The 19,914-nt window shown below is 38.8% G+C and overlaps 1 protein-coding gene across 1 annotated transcript in view; it reads left to right on the top strand.

Annotated features, from left to right (window-relative positions):
* Window positions 1-19,914, top strand: part of TENM3 (teneurin transmembrane protein 3) — a 1,016,736-nt gene that overhangs the window by 581,500 nt on the left and 415,322 nt on the right. The window contains exon 6 of the mRNA XM_081521959.1: window positions 10,400-10,678. Within this exon, the coding sequence (XP_081378085.1) occupies window positions 10,400-10,678 (279 nt within the window). The remainder of the gene's footprint in view (window positions 1-10,399; window positions 10,679-19,914) is intronic.

Raw genomic sequence — 19,914 nt, 5'->3', positions numbered from 1 at the left:
GGTCCGCAGCCGGCTAGCTCTCCTCTGGTATCGCTCAGTCCTTTGTTCTGTGAGCGGGCCGGCAGTGCCTTAGAGTTGGGCTTTTCGCGGGATAGTTCTCTCTCTCTCTCGCTGTCCCACAGTTTAGGTTACTATCTCACGTTAGCTCCCTCAGATTGCCCTCGGGGCACTCGGGCCCGGTCCTTACCCTAGGCAATGCCGCCCGCTCCTCTCCGTTCAGCCCCCACTTGCTGGTGGCGGATGATGCGAGCGTCTGGGGTTCTTTGCTGGGAGTTGCTTTAGGCACGTAATCTGTGGATTTTATTTATTTTTTCCTCCCAGTTACGTTGCCCTCCGAGATAAAAAATCCTCCCCCACACCCGCCGGTGAGAGGGTTTCCTGGTGCTTGGAAATTCCTCCTCTTTTACGACTCCCTCCCCGGGACGGGTCTCCGTCCCTAACTCTTTTGTCTCTCTTTTTATCTTTTATAATTTCTCCTACCTCTTTTGAAGATAATGCGCAGTTTTTGTGGAAGCCTGAAGTCCTCAGCCAGCCTTCAGAAGTAGTTTTGTGAAGTTTGGTCAGCGTTTAGATGTTCTTTCGATACATTTGTGGAGGAGAGAGTGGTCTCCCCGTCCTATTCCTCCGCCATCTTATCCCCGCCCCCCGATAAGTAATTTTAAAATATTTCCCCATATGGTATGTTCCAGATAGGTCAAAAGAATTAAATTCATATTTCATCAATGTAGGTCATGAAAGATGCACATATTATTTTAGAATATCATTGAATATTGAAGCATTTTCAATACCACTGAAGAGAGGTAAAAGCAGTATTAATAACTCTGTTGATTGTGATACTAATTGTGTGTCTCTCTGTACTATTTTATCCTGCTCTTAAAGTGAAATGAAATACATCCACTTTTTTCTTACTCTTCTTATTTTTATTTTGTTTATTTGTATTTTTTGCATTTTGAAAATCAATTAAACAGTCAGGCATGTTGGAAATTGTGAAAGAGGAGAATTTGAGAGCCAAGAGCAAAATGCTTTTCAAGACTGAGATTTCGTTTAGTCTTGGATGCCATTATAGTGAATAATGGGAACTGATCCTAGACTTCAAAAGAAGTATGACCATATGGTCTTACCATTCAGCACTTAACGCTGCTATGAATGTCCAGTTCTACCCCAAGTTTTCATTTCCCCCGTGTTCCCCCTCACCTCTGTCATCTTAAAAAAACGAAAGGAATCTGAAACCCTTTTTCACGTTTTCTGAAATACTTCCTGGTGCTGAGAAAAACCTTTTCTTTCTGAGAGTAGGGTTTCATAAAGAAAGACAAAAACCTGAAATATTCGTCAGATCCCCTAGGCTAATTACTGCGTCTCCAAAGTTTTTCTTCCTTTTAAATGTGAACTCCTTAAAATGATTCGTTTAGAGATCAAAATGATTAATCCTTCTCTGTCACTACAAATGTCAGCGGCGGGATTAAAGGATTTAGATGGCCATGTTTACTCAACCTTAAATTTCTGTAAAGACGTGAGTTAAATAGCTCTAGTTTATCATTGTTTCATCTGAATGTTTTCCTCTTTAGTTCCCTCCTTTAGCTCCCCTGCCTAACTGATTGTTAACTAATTTTGGCTGTTAAGTAGGTAAGTGCCTCTTTCAGGCTTGGCAACCAACCTGCTTTGTAGATTACCTGCCAGAAGGTGTGAGTAGATAGACATAGCTTATAGCCCTCCTCCGGACACAATGGGGGTAATCCTCTCCCCCTGCCTCAGCCTTTGTTGGTCTGATGTCCTGAGCCCCAGATTACTGCTAAACTTGTATCCGGTTCCTTGCCACGTTGCCGATTTTGGATCCACATTGTAAGTCAACATGGTGCCGCTTCAGTCACAATTATTAAACACCTGCTGCTTCATGCCAAACCGCACACATATTTATACCAACACCTACTGCAGTCTGATTATCAGATACCAGCAGACATGTTGTAGGCGTATTATCATTCATCATTGGGTCTTGAGTTGTTCTAAAGAACTAATTACTAAGTGAAAAATAAAAAGCAAATTCATTTTCAGAACACTTTTGAGGAAAAAAATTAAGTTTACAGTTATCGACCTCATTCCAAATGGTTGCTAATGTCAGAATTGCACTGTTTTGCAGCTGGGAATCTAAATCCTTCATGGTACAAGCTTAAGAAGATGATCTTTCTTTATAAGTCAGCAGACTCACAGCCTAATTTTTCTCTTTTGCGCCTCTAAACCTTGTTTTCGGCATCCATATGTTTGTCCTCCCCTGGAGGCTTCACAAGTTTTATCTTGAAGAAAATGTGTGTTCTCTGGGGCCCTTTATGCTAATCCTGCTTTTCCCTGCTTGCAAGTAGGCTTGGGGTTTTCCCTTCTCAGCGTCTCATCAAGTTCCCTGTCCGGTCTCAACCACACACTTCCAGTGACAGAGGTGCCGTTCACGGCTGAATTGCGGATGAACGCTGAGGAAGTAGCCTGCCATGGCTTCCATTAGCCCCATGTTCTGAGTAACAGACTGGGTTATAAACCTGCTGTGTCATGGTCATTTCCTCTGTCCTCTAGAAATTCGAGATTAGCGTTATGTGTTCTAGATGTTAATATCTTATGAACAGGTAAATTGAGAAAGTGATGAATACCATTGAAGATATTTACGTTTTATAGTCAGTAAAATGAGGAGGGAAAGTTAAGGTATTAGTGGGATTTTAAGTTAATTATTCAAATGTATTAATAGTTTTGGGTAGGGTTTTGTAAGTAAAGGTGTATACCCTCATTGAAATCTCTATTGCATGTTCAAGGATGGGTATTTTGTTCAAATAGTGACAAATGTAACTTAAGGAAGTTTGGAGAGTCCCATAAAATATGCATTAGAACTTAAAGGGGAAAAAAGTCCCATGCGTTTGTTTTATTCTATGATCTGCTTACCATTTTACAAACACAGCAAAAGAACTCCAGATAAGAAGATGGTGACACAAGTCCACCTGTTTCAAATAAGAAATGTTGGTCCAGTTTGTAGATTTGTGTCATGGCTCCAGTCTTGAGGATGGTCACTCCATATCTGAGAACAGATAATTCTGTCCAAACTGACAACCACCAAGGAAAATACTTAAAGACAGTTATAGGTTATTGTATCCCTGTGTATTACATTTATATTAATTCTTCTCTCCATTTCCTATGGTCAATTTTGAGGTTTGTTACTACAGAAAAAAAAAAATAGATGCTTATTCTCCTTTAAAAAAAAAAAAACCCATCTATGATGAAGGGAAAGGGAAGAATTGAAGTAAAAGAAAAACATTGCTCCCATATTTCTTACACAGCTTCATTTCTTTACAGTAAATGAGGAAGGATTTTTAAAACCCAGCTTCTCCAAGAAGAAGCTGATTAATTTCTAATTATTGAATAAGAGCTGTTAAACAGAAAATCAAGAAAATATGTCTTTTTTAAGAAAATACTTTCATTTTTCTTTCTTGTAGTTAATACAAATTATCAGGCAAAGTAAGAATTCAAAACTATAAAATAGAAAATTACTGATTTCCTTCACAGCTTCTTCTGTATGATCCAGAATCAAAGTTATACATCCCTCCTCACCTTCATTCATGCTCCAAACCATACACATTTATTTAATTTGTTGATTCTCTTTCTTATTTTCCAAAAATGGGATCATATTATAGACAGTTCTTTGCAACTTGTCCTTTTTTACTTAAAATATATATAATAGGCTTCCCTCCCAGAACTGAAGATATAGGTCCTAACCCACTCTTTCTGCTAGCCATGTAGTCTTCCATGAAAGGAATATAGAACTTACTTAGCCATTCCCTTTCTGGTAAACATTCCAGTTATTTTAATTTTTGCAACAATGTCATAATGAAAATTATTTGTACATATGCATTTAAAATTAGCTGATTTTATTTCTCTAGGATATAGTCTCAAAGGTAGACTTTATGAGCTAAAGAGTATTTTAACTTTAATAGAAAAATACATTTGAAAATTAAAGCAGTATGTTAGAAGACAAAGAAAAAAATAATAGAATAAAGTAATAATGAATTTGTGTAGCAGACCCACAGAATCCGCTGCTTTTTAAGAGAACATGATGCTTAGTTCCAGTACAAATTTTATTAGCAATGACCTATAGTCCATCTCCTCATTGCAAGTTTGCTGTATGGTATACACACTTGCTGCTGCTGCTAAGTCACGTCAGTTGTGTCCGACTTTGTGCAACCCCATAGATGGAAGCCCACCAGGCTCCGCCGTCCCTGGGATTCTCTAGGCAAGAATACTGGAGTGGGTTGCCATTTCCTTCTCCAGTGCATGAAAGTGAAAAGTGAAAGTGAAGTCGCTCAGTCGTGCCCGACTCTTCGCAACCCCATGGACTGTAGCCTACCATGCTCCTCCATCCAGTGTGGTGTAAAAGAGCACCAACAGATAAAAACAAGTGATGGTGAAGTTATATGGAAACCAGAACCCTCACACATTGGTGTTGGGACAGTAACATGGTGCTGCCCCTGTGGAAAGCAGCCTAGAAGTTCCTCAAAAGGTTAAACGTAGAAAGAACTACATAGAAGACGACCAGCAATGCCGCTCACAGGTGCATACACGAGAGAAACGAAAGCATGGTGTTCCATAGCAGCATTTTGCTAGTAGCCAAAAAAAGCAAACAACTCAAATCTCCATTAACTGTTGAACAGAGAAAGAAAACGTGATATATCCATACAATGAACTATTATTTGACCATAAGAAGAAGTGAGTACTGACACATGCTATATAATATGTGTGGATCTTGAAAACACTATTTTAAGTGAAAACAGCCAGTTGCAAAAATCTACATATTACAGAGCCCCTTTTCTTTGAAATGTCTAAAAGAGGCAACTCTGTAGTGAGAAAAAGTGTTTTAGTGCTTGCCTAGGGCTGGAGGGAGTGGTGGGGTAAGAGGAGAAATAGGAGGTGACTGATAATTGGTACAAGGGTGATAAAAATATTATCAAATTGATAGTGATGATAGTTGCACACCACCGTGTGCTTACTAAAAACTATTGACTTGTACACTTTACATATGTTCATTGTATGGTTTGAGTTAGTTTTGGAAAGCAGTTTTGGAAAAAAGAACAAGTGGGTGAAAGAGAGAAAAGGGACAACTCTAGACATTCGAGAATCTAGACATAAGCAGGGAGAGAATACATGAGTTCCAAAGTTAGGCCACCATCCCCTGGGTTCTGTAGCCACTGCAGATGACTGAGGCTAGCTCCTCCTGTAGAGTTGTTTTCGTGTCAACTCACTCAGACATAGCAGATGTCGTAGCTATTGATGACCATCCCTGCATTGCAGCTTTGAAAAATCCCTTCTTGGGCTTCCTTGGTGGCTCAGTGGTAAAGAATCTGCCTCCCTGGAGAAGGAAATGGGAACCCACTCCAGTATTCTTGCCTGGAAAAGTCCATGGACAGAGGAGCCTGGTGGGCTGCAGTCCATGGGGTTACATGACTGAGCATGCGTGCATGAGAGTGGAGGGAGATGGGTTGGTAGCAGTAAACTGGCAGAACTAAAAAAAAAAAAAAAAAAAAGAATCTGCCTCCCAATGCAAGAGACATGGGTTTGATCCCTGGCCCAGGAAGATCCCGCATGCCACAGAACAACTGAGCCCATGCACCACAACTATTGAGCCTGTGCTCTAGAGTCGAGGGGCTGCAACTGCTAAAGCCTGGATGCCTAGAGCCTGTGCTCAACAACAAGAAGCCTGCCCACCACAACTAGAGAGGAGCCTCCACCCCCACAGCTAGAGAAAAGCCCGCATAGCAACGAAGACCTAGCATAGTCAAAAATAAATAAATAAATGAATAATATTTTTTAAAAAAGAAAAACCCCTTCTTGCTCAGATTAGGTTATAGACACCATGTAAGAAAAAGGCCACTTTGCAAGCCCCTGTTCTTTTATTAAAGAGATGCCTATGCTTGGTGCCACCCTCATCTGAAGTTATTTGTTTTCACACAGTGCCCTCACTCATTTTTCAAAATGTGAACCTTTTTTTTTAATGATGCAACTTGCCTGGACTGTTTATTCAGTTTTTCTTTTATAGATTTTTCAAATTTATGAGTGTCATAAAACAAAAATGCCTAATCTAGTCCAAGCTAACCTTGCCTTTTAATCACAAGAAATTTCATCCTCAGGTACACTTTATTCTTGCTGCAATTTATTATTTTGGGACTGTTTCAAATTGTAATGGGAAACTCTGTGGTTGGCCTTCCTGATCAAGGTTATCAAAATTCAATGTGCAGGAGATAAATACTGATTTCATCGGACTCAGCCTAAAAAAATTAATATAAAGACTCCAGAGAGCAAAGAAAGAAATTAAAGTAATGCTATTAGAACCATTGCAAAGAACGCAATCTGAAAAAAAAGCATGGAAAATAAGAATAAAGATATCCTCGTTTCTTTTAGGTTATTTGAAGCCAAAGATGACTTTAAGCAAGATGGTCATGTTTTTAGTCTGGTTCCAGAGCATCTTCGCCGCCTTTCTCTGCCTGTCTCTTTCCACTTCACATTGACTTAAAATCTTGCCTGAACAATTGCACCCAAGCCCCAAACTCCCAGTCCCGTGGTACCTCAGCCAACTGCCTCTTCTCCAGATCAGGAATCCTTCTTTTCCTCCATCTTCCTTCTGTTTGTCAAAAGTGGCCGTGCTTTCCATTAGTATTTCTCATCTTGCTAAACATTGCTCACCTGTAGGAAAAAAATATAATAGCTTAATTTATTCTAATTTAATAGCTAGATCTCCCCAGATATGTTTGCATTAAAATGAAGGATCCTACAAGCAAGACTCCTTAACCTAAAGGAGCATCAACAATAATGGAATTTGAAGCACTGTGTACAAAGAGTTGATTGAAGGAAAAGTCAACTTTGGTGATGATGTGGCTCTTCTAAAATTATTTTAAAGCAATCCTCTCCCTCCCCTCAAATTGTACATTTCCCTATCATTATTACATTTGTCCAGATGTTAATTTTTTGTCATTTTTCATTCTGCTCCCCTTTATGGTGGTCTCATTTATGTAAGGCATGGCTTTCAAATCTTTTAAAGTTTTTAATTTTTAGAATTTTTTAAATTGAATGAAAGATTCTTTAATTTCATAATGCTTGACAATTTTTCAAAAGATTCACATATATAATTCCATAATAACCCTTTTTTGTCCCCTCTTCCTTATATTGTCCCTCCCCTCTTTCCCTCTCCCCACTGGTAACCACTAGTTTGTATTCTATAGCGGTGAATCTGCTGCTTTTTTGCTTTATTCACCAGTTTGTTGAATTTTGTAGATTCCACATGTGATATCATGCAGTATTTGTCTTTCTCTCTTTGACTTATTTCACTTAGCGTAATGCCCTTTGAAGTCCATCCGTGTTGCTGCATATGGCAAAATTTCATTCTTTTTTATGGCTGAATATTATTCCATTGCAGATTCTTAATCATTGATCTGTTAATGGACACTTAGGTTGCTTCATACTTTGGCAATTGTAAATACGTTGCTATGAACATTGATATGCATGTATATTTTTGAATTAGTATTTTTTCTTAATTTATATCCAGGAGTAGAATTGCTGGGTCATATGGAGTTCTATTTGTTGTTTTTTGAGAAATCTCTATATTGTTTTCCACAGTGACTGTTCCAATTTACATTCCCACCAACAATATAGGAGAGGCTTTTTATTCCCCCCTCATCCTAACATTTGTTATTTGTGTTATTTGTGATGATTGCCATTCTGACAGGTGTGAGGTGGTATCTCATTGTAGTTTTGGTTTGCATTTCCCTGATGTTTAGCAAGGTTAAACATCTTTGGCCATCTGCATTTCCTCGTTGTAAAAAATGACTATTCAGTTCTGCCCATTTTTAAGTCAGGTTGTTTGTTTTTTTGATGTTGGATTGTATGAGCTGTTTATGTATGTTGGAAATCAATTCCTTATTGGTCATATCATTTGCAAGGAACTTCTCCCATTCAGTAGGTTGTCTTTGTTTTGTGGATGGATTCCTTTGCTCTACAAAAGCGTAAAAAGCATCTCTTAAACCAAGTCATGACAGCCCTGAAAGATGAAGAAATGGAGTGGTAAATGATAAAGTCCATAAGAGGCTTAAACTTAGGTTCATTGGATTTCAAGTTTAGTGTTCTTTCCCAAGAAAGCAAAAGCAAACTTAATTCAGTAAGGAATCTAAGAGCTTACTTTCTAACTTGCATTTCAGAAACAGCCCTTAAGAATGTGAATCATTGCAAGACATTGGTTTCAGAGGGTTGGGTGTTTAAGGAGTTTGGGGTGCACATATCAATTCATAGGGATGATGCCCTAGATATTTATCTGCAAAGTGAACTGTGTTTGTATACCCAGATAACAAATAATCAAGATTGCCATTTTCTGCTTTCCTTCACTCCATAGATTTTTGCATCAAGATGGCAATAGTGTGAAAAGTCAATAATGTGGGGAATTTTTCAAGTTACATTTCAGAGATTAGAAACCGAGTTCTCACTGTCTTTTAACTTGTCTCTGATTTTTATTCTCCAGTGTGGGAACCTCCCACAGGAAAGATGCACAGGATCTTATCATTCATTCTCACACTTTAAAAGATTATTTTGCAAACTCGACATGTTTGATGGTGATGGTTAACTGTCTTACACCCTTTCCTCCCTCTCCATTTAAAAGGTGATATAATAGGAATGGATAAGCTCTTTCACATTAACCATCCATTCCATTCCTTTAACTCTCCATGACATTGACCTTTTTTGGATTTACTTTCATAAGTACAGTCCACACTAACTCTTTGAAAAATACTGGCCATACTGTGTCTTACCTCATTAAGCTTGCCCAATTTCTCACTGTTCAATGGGTTCTTATTCCCTCCTCTTTATTTTTGCTGTTTTCTTTTTGACATGCTTTTTGGTGCAGACACGTATTCATGTCTCTCTGAGATAATTTGTAGCTAACTGTAGCAACAGATTTTCATTATTTATGAGTGTCATTGTCAGAATCCATTTGGAAGTCTGACAGAGATAAGGCAGATTCCTCCTTCTGATCTGACCATGGCCATAAAGCAGTGAACCACTCTGGTTAAAACGGGCTGAGTGCTGGAGGGTGCTAATATTTTTACAACCAAATATTTACTATCGTGTGCATTATGTTTGATTCATTTCCTAAAAGAGTCAAGACATTATTTTATTACAAATAATTTATGACACACTCTTTTAAAAAATGTAATGCATGTTATTTCTCATACCAGCCAATTAACTTTATAGTGTTGGTGGATAGGTAAGAGAGGGAAGTGGGAAAATGAAAACGATGAGTAAAATAAATGCTTAATATTCTTAAAAGGTTGGGATTAAAGGGTAGCGTTGAAATCAGTGTTGGTATACTATTATTCTTTACCTGTACTTGGATTCTAGTTGGTGTCTAAATCTCAGATTCTACCATGCCGATGAGACAGGCAGGACCACATGTGCGCATCCTCTAAGCAAACAGTTTTCTCTCTCTTCTCACCCCTGGTATCATAAAACATAGGTGAAATTTCAAGAGTAAACACAGGATTGGAAAAGCCATTAATAATGGCAGTCATTTTAAAGTGTCACCTAATTTAAACACTTTTGCTTTAAGTTATTGCAGAGTCATGAGTTTTATTATGCTCAATTTATTAGTGAAAACCTTCAGGGTTCACAACCATTTATTCTTCAGGGAACTTGATTTTATCATTAATTTTTAAATATGTAATACTCCTACTTTATTTTTTAGAGTGCACTTTATTTGCACGAATTGGTTTACTTTGATCAATACAGCTGTTTCTCGGTGTTTATTAAAGCAGAAGTCAGATGTCTGCACATTTTCAAGACTTTACACTCCAAAAGTTAGTGTATGTTTGTACACAAATGCATGATACTTTTATTGGTTGTGAAGTGTTAAGTGGGAAAGTATAATAAAGACTGCCCAAACCCCTGTTTCTAATTAGCAGGGAACTTATTCTAGAGGGCAGTCTTTACTCTTCCCAAGGGGTGACTTCTGGGTGGAAAAATCCTAATGTTTGGGATAAGAGCTAGGACCAGGGAAATACTTCTGACAGTTTCTATCAATGATGACTAAGCCTTTCTCTGGGTTGAGTTTTCAAGGTCTGGACCACTTTACCTGCCCAGCATTCTGGAGGTGCTTATGGGCTGAAATAAGGAGCTTTGAGCTGGGGTGGGTGGAAAGTCAGAGATGGAGCCCCCCCTCACACCCAGCCCTCCCCTAACTGGACCTTGCATGTCATGTGAAGCTAATGCCAACACCTAGTGCTGACAGTGCACAAATTTGGTTGCTTAAGTGCTTATTTTAGGGAGATTTTGTTTAAAAAAATAAAATCTAAAACGTATACTCACTGGTTGTTATCTTTTTTTCCCCTCTAATTAGGACAAAATTTTACCCTAAGGCAGTTAGGCGTTTGTGAACCTGCAACTCGAAGAGGACTGGCATTTTGTGCGGAAATGGGGCTCCCCCACAGAGGTTACTCCATCAGTGCAGGGTCAGACGCTGATACTGAGAATGAAGCAGTGATGTCCCCAGAGCATGCCATGAGGCTGTGGGGCCGGGGGGTCAAGTCAGGCCGCAGCTCCTGCCTGTCAAGCCGGTCCAACTCAGCGCTCACCCTGACAGATACAGAGCATGAGAACAAATCCGACAGTGAAACCGGTAAGTTCTTTTCTGTTTGTGGCTTTATAATGTTGGCGTTCAAGGCTTCTGTCTGTTTTGGTTGACTCCGGAGGAATGGCTTTCTTCCTTCTTCTCATCTTTCCTTCTCTTTTTTCCTTCTTCCTTTACTTTGCATTGCAACACAGTAGCACTCAAAAAATGTCCTTCAATACTGCATTATTTTTCCTAGGGAAAAAAAGCCAATATTCAGCACCAGAGTGTTAAGTTGTGTTATGCAAGCAGTCTCTGTTGTGTTAGCTATAGTTTTGAAAAACAGTCTAATCATGTACAGGGAAAAAAAAAGTTTGGCTTTGACTTATCTTGAACCATGTCACCTGTTATCCTCCAGAGTAGCGGAGCAAGTGGTGATAAACTTTACCCCAGAGCCAGCTTGTCATCAGAGGTGTCTTTGTAGATTCCTCTTAAAAATATCTCAAAGAAGTTCCAGAACCTCAGAATGGATGAGTGAGCACACAGAATGGTTTATTAACAGGGCTCAACTGATTGAAGGACAAATTTGATCATGCTTTTAACTTACTGGTTGATGAGAGCAATTGAAGTCTTGATAAAGAGAAGGGAGTGTGGTCTTTGATGTGCTTTGGAGACTGGTTTACTCTGCAATTAAATCCATGCACAAAAATTGGAGTTTTTTGGTATCCAAATAGCAGCTTTACATACTTTAGGGAAAATATCTTTATAAATTATTTTGATCTTTCCCTATTGCCAATGCAAAATGATAAAGAAGCAGTTAGTGTATATGCAATAATAGATTTAAAAGGACATTTAATTTTTAGTCAGCACAGCTTCTAGGAAAAATTGGAGCATCAGCACCAATGCACCAGACAACAAAATGGCATTTCTTGTTTAGCATTTAATATTGACAGTGCACTTGCTGCTTTAACCTGGTTATTAATGCTGTGTGTATATGATGCATCAAAAAGCAAAGAGAAAATTAAAATGGAAGAATTGCGTGACTTGTGAAAAGAAAGATGGCGTTTTACCAAAGGTATTTCATTTTTATTCTTTATGGGGCAACTTTGTCAGCTTTGCTTTGTGATAGGAAAACAGGTCCATTGTCAGCGTTCAATCTCAGCCAGGTCACTGAATGAAGGGGTAGCTAGTGCGTCATACTGTTTGTTACTTGTTTTCTTACTATTAGAAAAAAAAATCTGCTTTAAACCAATGAAAACAGTATCTTATGGAGAATATTTTAGTGCATTGAAACAAAGTCATAATTGATTAATAATAGAAACTCATATATTCATTTTGGAAGTGTGAGTTATTGGTAGAGGCTAGCTTCATCCCAACCCAAAATAGGAAACAAGGACAGTTCTGCCTGACACAATGAGTCTTTGAATCTGACTGCGGTGTTTTCCTGAACCAAACCGTCCACCTCAGTGAAACCTGGGTTTATACCATTTTTCACTGTGGATTCAGAAGTCATTCGCTTTTAAGTAAGTAAGATTTGGCATAAAATTTGCTTCCTGTCCATCTGGATCTTTACATAACCCTCTTCAAGCAATCTTAGGTACTGTGGTTATATTCAAATATATGATTTGATGTTTGATTTTCCTAAAATATGTGTCCAATGTTGTGATGGTTTTGGAAAAGAACAGAAGAGAATGCAGGAGGACAATGCAAATCAGTTCTGATTTTCTGCATCATGGGCCGTTCATCAGCATATCCATTAAGTATTGTCCCACATTGGGTCAGCTTGCCACGCACAACCTGTGAGGCATCTCTCTCTCTCTTATAACAAGTATATCTTGTTATTGTATCTGTATTGCTAAAAGATCATTTAATTTTTATTATTTTTTAAATTGTATGTCTGCTAAAACGGTCGCATAATCAATTCCCAAACACACACCATTTTGTTCTTTTCAGAAAATATAAAACTTAGAAATTTTTCCACCTTTAGTTAACAGTGTCTATTGTCCAATTGATTGGAGGGGGGAAGCCTGTTGAGTTTCTCACATCACTGCCCCCTCCCTCTGCACGGATTATTTTGGACTAGGGGAGGAACTTGTTGCCCCAGGAATCTCCTTGTCCCTGTCGTGATATAAAGCAAAGAACGAACACTTAGACTCATCCATTTCTCCATGTGGTCATTCTGAACCAGAATGAAGAGAGACATGGACAGGGTGTCAAGGGCCTTGCCTTGAGATTCAGAACATTTGGTAGCATTTGTTGAAAGTAAATAGGTCAATCAAGAGTATAAAGTGTCAAAAACAATGTTTGTTGAGCTGGGCAAGTGATGACTTCAACTTATGTTTACTCTTTCCCCAAGGTTTGGCTGGGATTGTTTTTTTAAACATTTTGATGGTCTAAGAACTCCCAGTGAGTCAGCTCGGGGAAGAAAATAAAAGAGGAAATAAAATAGATATGACCTCTTATTGAACACTGGATCTTTCATAGATTTCAGATGTGTTCTGTAGGAACATTTCAGATCATTTATTCTGAATTTTCAGTGATTGGTCAGAAAGAGCAAGATTGCATTAAGATCCATTACATTAAGATCTGGGGAACATAATCTGATATTTAGCATACCTTATCATTTGGAACTGTGGAATTAAATGAGAATACTGAGGCTTTTTTTTCTGATGTAAAAAAGGTTTTGTTAGTCTGTGTTATAGTAAAATCTAAAATTTGTAATCATACCCAGGGTCTTCTAACATCTTTTTAAACAGTATCCTCAAAACCTTTACCAATTCTTGCTATTATTACTACTTCTAGTCAAATATCGGGCTTCCCTGGTGGCTCAGATGGTAAAGATTCTGCCTGCAATGCTGGAGACCTAGGTTTGATACCAGGGTTGGGAAGATCCCCTGGAAGAGGGCCTGGCAACCCACTCCAGTATCCTTGCCTGTAGAATCCCCATGGACAGAGGAACCGCGCAGGCTACAGTCCATGAGGTCACAAAGGGTCAAATATTTCTAACATAAACTTTCTAAAATAATTCACTTTGGCATTCTTAATTGCTCTCACTCTGAAAGGTTATTGATTTTCCAGCTGTATTTTCCTTTGACTTCCAGTTATTTAAGTTTTCTAGTTGTATTCACTTTTGTGTGAGCTTTCAGTGTGTCGTAAGAAGCCCTGTTATATCGCTATAAGTTGGAACAAGGAGGATGTGCATAAAATAACGCACCAAAGTGAAACTGACTCAGAAGCCACACACTGCCTTATTTCTCCCCTCAGGTTAGAAGGGGAGTTTGGGTTGACTGTTTTCACCATTTGAAGTTAACTGTGAATAAGGCTGTTTTCCCCAGAAAACAAAATAGCATTCAACATTTGTGAAATCATGTAAGCCAAGTGACTAATGTTCTAGTTATAACTTCAAAGAAAAGTTTAGTCACTAAAAGGGATTAGATTTCATTTATTTATTGATAAATAGGCCAACAGTTCAAGTGAAGAAGTCGCTGGGACTGCTGTGAGGTTAATGAAATTTTGATGGCCTGAGCATCCCACGGGAGTCAAGGAACACTCGGACCATGCCACACGTCTCCATGTTAGCAGAGATTCTAAACAAGTGATAAAATAGATTATTTTGCAAAATTAACTCTTCACCAACCATGAGGAGTTGAAGTTAAAAAGCATTTTGAGAAAAAAAAAATGTTACAGTAGATTGAATTTCATATCAAATTCCAAATGTTAATATTGTTCCTAATTAAGGACATGGGAGAAGACCTTTCTTGACATGCATTGACAACTTTCTGAGTCAACTGCCATGCTCCAGGGCAAATACTGGAGAGTCAATGGTTTGTGACCACCTGTAAGCTGTGGTTTTAGGAAGCTGTTGAGAGGTTACAAAATAAATGTGATGAGATGCTGTAATCAAAGGGAAGGTTGCCAGTATGTTCTGGATGGTTCGAGGCATCTTTCCTGTCTCTGATGGATTGTTAAAAGACCCCTGACTGAATGCCCACTCTCCAGCCTTGCAAGTAATCTGGTTAAAATTCCAAATATCTATTTAAATGTCAGGAACAAAGGTCTTTTTTTTCCTCCCAAAACATCAAGCGTTAAGCTTTAAAAACGTTTGATTTGTGCATCTTTTCCCAGAAGAAGACTAGCATGCATTCAGTGTTATCATCCTTTGTCAGCCAGCAGCGCAGTACTGGGAAAAACGCCTCGATTCAGAAGCACGGTGCACAGGGGGTTGATCCTGTCATTCAGCCCCTAAGATGGTTTGCTCTTGAGACACCCAAAGCTCAAGCTCCCAACTTCCCCCATCTCTGCCTGGCCACTTGGTCAGCTCTATGGCTGGCACCAAAGATATAGAGGTCTTTACCTGGCTCCTGCCTGTCTCTGCGACCTCTTGTGCCTCTTGGAAAGTGATGACCTTTGACATTAGGCAGACCGGGAGGAGTTGGCTCTCTTCTCTCTTGTTGTGACTGGGAAACTTGAGAGCCTTCACTGGGAGCAACAGGTGAGGAGGTGTTGTGGAGCGCAGACTTCCTGGGTTGGTGTTGGCTCTACTGTCTCCCAGCTGTGTGACTTTGGGCAAGTGACTTAACCTTTCTGTAATATACGAAAGATCACCAATGGCATACAGTCCTTACAGGGCTGTCGTGAGGACTAAATGGACTCTCGAATAGGCAATGCTGAGAATGACAGTGCCTGGTGTCGAGTGAGTTCTCAATAAGGGATTGGGGGATACTCTTACTGTTAATTGTAAATGGTGGAAAATTATGTCTCCTTATTAAGTGTGGAGACTAAGTTCGGTAAACAGTATCAAGTACCTACACAGTCTGGGCCCACAGTCAATGTCCCCTCCCTCTCTTCCATCCTCCCTTTGTCTGCATTAGTCGAGTATCTGTACATTTGGTGAAATGAGGGTGAAAGAATGGTCTCCTCCAGAAGGGGAACTGCCAATTTGCACAGCCTGGAATCTCTGTCACCATTTATTGACTCTTTTATTTTTCTGTAAAATCCCACATACTTTTTAATTCACTGTAATTAAATGAACGAACGTTAAGTGGGGCTGATAATTAGTCTGATGGCTGTAGACTTCAAAGAGACCAGCCTGTTCCTTCCCCTCCCAGTCAAAGGAAATTTCAAAAGTGGTGCTTCCCTCCAAGGCATGTCACTTAGACAGCCAGTCAATTAAAAGGCGATTCAAGTGATGCTCATCATTTCACATAATAAAGTAAATCATTCCTGAAAGACTATTTCTCACCTGGGATCTTAGCAATATACCTGTGGTAGGACCTCACTTTTGCCACAATGATTATGCAGTTACTAAAGTATCCAGGGCTGATGTGGCTAATAATGAGGATGGAGCATTATTGTGCAATATTTTTGGTTGTAATAGAGACTTGATTTGCTGGACTAAAACACTTTTAAAAACCAACGTGCTTGTGCTTTGAAATAATATTTGTAAAATCTGCTTTCTGTATGGATGTGTGTGAATGTGGTCAGTCATGTCCAACGCTGCGTTCCCATGGACTGTAGCCCACCAGGCTCCTATGTCCATGAATTATCTAGGCAAGAAAACTGGAGTGGGCTGAAATTTCCTCCTCCAGAGGATCTTCTTGACCCAGGGATCGAACTCACATCTCCTTTACCATCCATTACCATGGCACCATCTTTATGGCTAGATAGAGTCTAAAAGTTGAGCTACTGTACTTAAAAAATAAGATATACCCCTTAAACAAATTTGACAAACTGTTGTAATGATGTTTACATCACTCTCCCAACAGAGTGCTTTATTTTGCAATCCAAATCACGTTGTTGGGAAAATATGTTCTCTCAAAAAGTGTTTGTTGTTGTTGTGTATCACTCAGTTGTGTCCAACTCTTTTGTGATCCCATAGACTGCAGCCCACAGGCTCCTCTGTCCATTGCATTTTCCAGGCAAGAATACCTGGAGTGAGTTGCCATTCCCTTCTTCAGGAGATCTTCTAGACCCAGGACTCAAACCTGCATCTCTTGTGTCTCCTGCATTGGCAGGCAGAGTCATCAGCAGTGTCCACAAAAAAGTGGGCAAGGAGGTTTTTTTCCCCTGAGCAACTGAATATAGGTGAGAGAAAAGAAATGGAAGGATTTGTAACTATTCTATCACCAATTAAGATCTAGAATAGTTTGGGAGAAACTGCTAGTGACCTTGGGGTACCTTGTTATGACATATACTTGTAATGCTTCTAGCCACCACACAGGTGTCATTTCTCTCCTGGCTCTTTTTACAAAAGGAGAATATTTGAGTTTTCCACAAATAATTTGAAGAGAGGTGTATAATTTCACCTAACTAGCCTAATTTCATTCCTTCAACTTGATCTTTATCAACTCTCAGCCTACTTTGAAAATTGATTGCAAGAATAAAGGTGGAATTCCACTGCTGTGAGAAATATATTTCATGAGATTCTACCACACATACTGAACCGTAACTTGAATATAAATTCCTTCTTGGGCCCTCTTCTGGCATGTAATGGTCAATTCTGGCATGTTCTACTGTTGTAAATTATATTTTATGTTTTAGGTGCTCTGGGATGTCAAAAATAGCAAAAGTAATATGTTGCATGCTTACTAAATCAAGGTCAGAATGAAAGTGCGGCTTTGCAAAGTACAAGTAGTTTCCAATATGTAAAAATAATTGCATCACCATGATGTGTGGATGTTTATAGTTTAAATAGCAACTTATACCATTCTTTAAGCAAAAGCTTCTGTATTTCATTTGAGATGAAATATATTCACTTCATGGATATGTTACAAGTCACTTAAGCACAGTAATTGATGATTTAAATAATTTTTTTATAAAAGTTAGTACTATGAAACTAGAATTAAGAATACCGTAAAGTCCACAACCATGGTTGTTATCACTTAAGTATTTACATACATTTGTATTCTCTATTCTATGAGGATTTTTGGAATTCTTGGCAGTTTGCTATTCTTTACACAAATATTGCCATTTCTACAAAACAACTTGCATTCTAAGTATTTTTGTTCAAAATATATATAGTATAGGCTTTTTCTGTTTAAAAGCCTAATGTTCTTTTAATTGTGAAGTTGAAATCAAAAGAAAGCATACCAACACATATCAAAACTGATGATGTATGCTGTTTTAATTTTTGAATGTGTTTTGATATCCTTGAAAAATCACAGCAGTAGCAGTAAAATTGTTTTAATTAATGAATTGAATAGCAGCAAATGCTGAATCAGGATTATTGATGTAATTACCACTGAAATATAAAAGATAAGTGTTAAAGCCGTAGAACCTTAGTTTATTTGCCATTTCAAGGGTATTCAAGTGTTTGAAGAGGAACTAACTGATTTGGGGGGTGTGTTATTTATAGAATATTCTTCTCAGGTCATAATAATTCTGTTAATGAACGTCACATCCACACACAAGTTTAAATGTGAGAAATCTACATTATTTACTAAATAGTTTGAATGAGGGTTTCACTATACTGGAATTTTCTTCTCTTTATCATTTGACTTGAGAGAGTTTTCCATAATGATTAGATTATAAACTAAATGTAAAAGCTTTTTGAATTCATATTAAAATGGATACAAATGCATATAAACTTGAGAAAGGAGCAATTTAAAATGTCTTATGAATTGTACCTTGACTGTAAACTTTGTCACACAGAAGCTGAAAACTGAATAAAATTGGGACATGACTTTTTGAATTGATTTCTTATTTAGTATAGCAACTACATTTTCATTCAGTGAGTAGTCAATGTTAGGTATTGTACCAGGGGCTGGGGGGAAAAAATGAGTAAGATATAGTCTCTGATTATAAAAATTCACAGGCTGGTTGGGAAAATAGGCATGTAAATATTACATCGTAATTGTAATGTGCTAAGTAATACTACAGCACAGAGTGCAAAGTTGATGTCAGCATAGAGCAGATTCTTGCCGCAAAGATTGAGGTAGTAGAGGAAAATGGTTTCATAAAGGAGGAAGGAAGTAGCATTGGTTATTGTTGTTGCTGCCGCCCAGTTCAGTCGTCCAACTCTGCCACCCCATGGACCACAGCACCCCAGGCTTCCCTGTCCCTCACCATCTTCTGAAGTTTACCCAAGTTCATGTCCGTTGTGTCAGTGATGCTATCCAGCCATCTCACCCTCGGACACGCTCTTCTCCTTCTGCCCTCAGTCTACCCCAGCATCAGGGACTTTTCCAATGAGTCGGCTGTTGGCATCAGATGACCAAAAGACTGGTACACTGGCTCAAAGGATGTGCAAAAATGCAAGATGCAGACAAAGCAGTGAAGGAAAGGATGTAAAATCCCCATGAACTGTTTCAAGAGTTGTAGGCTGTTTGGTGCCTGGAACCCAGGTTGTGTGTGGATGAGCAATGAGTGTTTGGTCTACAGGTAGCCCCAGACCAGACTGCCAAGTGCCTTCATGGCCATGCTGAGGAATCTGTTCTTTTTCCTGTAGGTAATAAGAGTCTCTGAAAAATATTCATGCAGAAGAATATTACAATCATATCTACAGTTTACAGAGTACCTTGAAAGCAGTGTAGGGTGTTGGCTGTCTTTCCCACAAAGAGACTAAGCTCTGTAGGGCCATGGCCCTGTTCCCTCTTGTGTCTCTCTGCTCCCCTCAAGCAGTGCCTGATCCTGGAGCCAGAACTGTAGCTGAGCAGCCCCACAACTGGAGATCAAACTTGAGAGGAAACTAGCCAATCAGGTAGTGTTATGGTTAGCAAAGTGAGAAAATACAAATGTTTAAACCAAGAATTGGAAAGGAAAGGGAGACAGATTAAAATCTGACAGAGTGAAAACTTGATTAACTCATTGCATTGGGGTTAGGGAAGAAGAAGACATTTAAAAGACTCTCCAAGTGGGAGCTTAAAGCATATTGTTTAATAAAGTCAGTAATTCAGACAAGGCCAGGTTGTATTTGAGGAGTCTGTGGGACATCAAAATTCAGAATAGATTAAGCAATTGTATATATATATTTAGGCTTTGCTGGTGGCTCAGATGGTGAAGAATCCGCCTGTCAATGCAGGAGATGCAGGATTCATTATCAGGGTCAGGAAGATCCTCTGGAGGAGGACATGGCTACCGACTCCACTATTCTTGCCTGGAGAATTGCATGGACAGAGGAGTCTGGCAGGCTGCAGTCCACATGGTTGCAAAGAGTCAGATATGACTGAGTGACTAACACCTTCACTTTTCATATATATATATACATATATATATATAATTCAATTAGATTTTGTTCAGAAATATTTACCTTATGATCTGTACAATAGCAGTGAAAGCCATGGGGCATAATCAAACCTCTCCCCACA

The sequence above is a fragment of the Giraffa tippelskirchi genome, chromosome 8 (genome assembly GCF_054371585.1).
Source record: "Giraffa tippelskirchi isolate mGirTip1 chromosome 8, T2T-mGirTip1v1.2.pri, whole genome shotgun sequence".
Lineage (NCBI taxonomy): Eukaryota > Metazoa > Chordata > Mammalia > Artiodactyla > Giraffidae > Giraffa > Giraffa tippelskirchi.
This window is presented reverse-complemented; position numbering and strand designations above follow the sequence as displayed.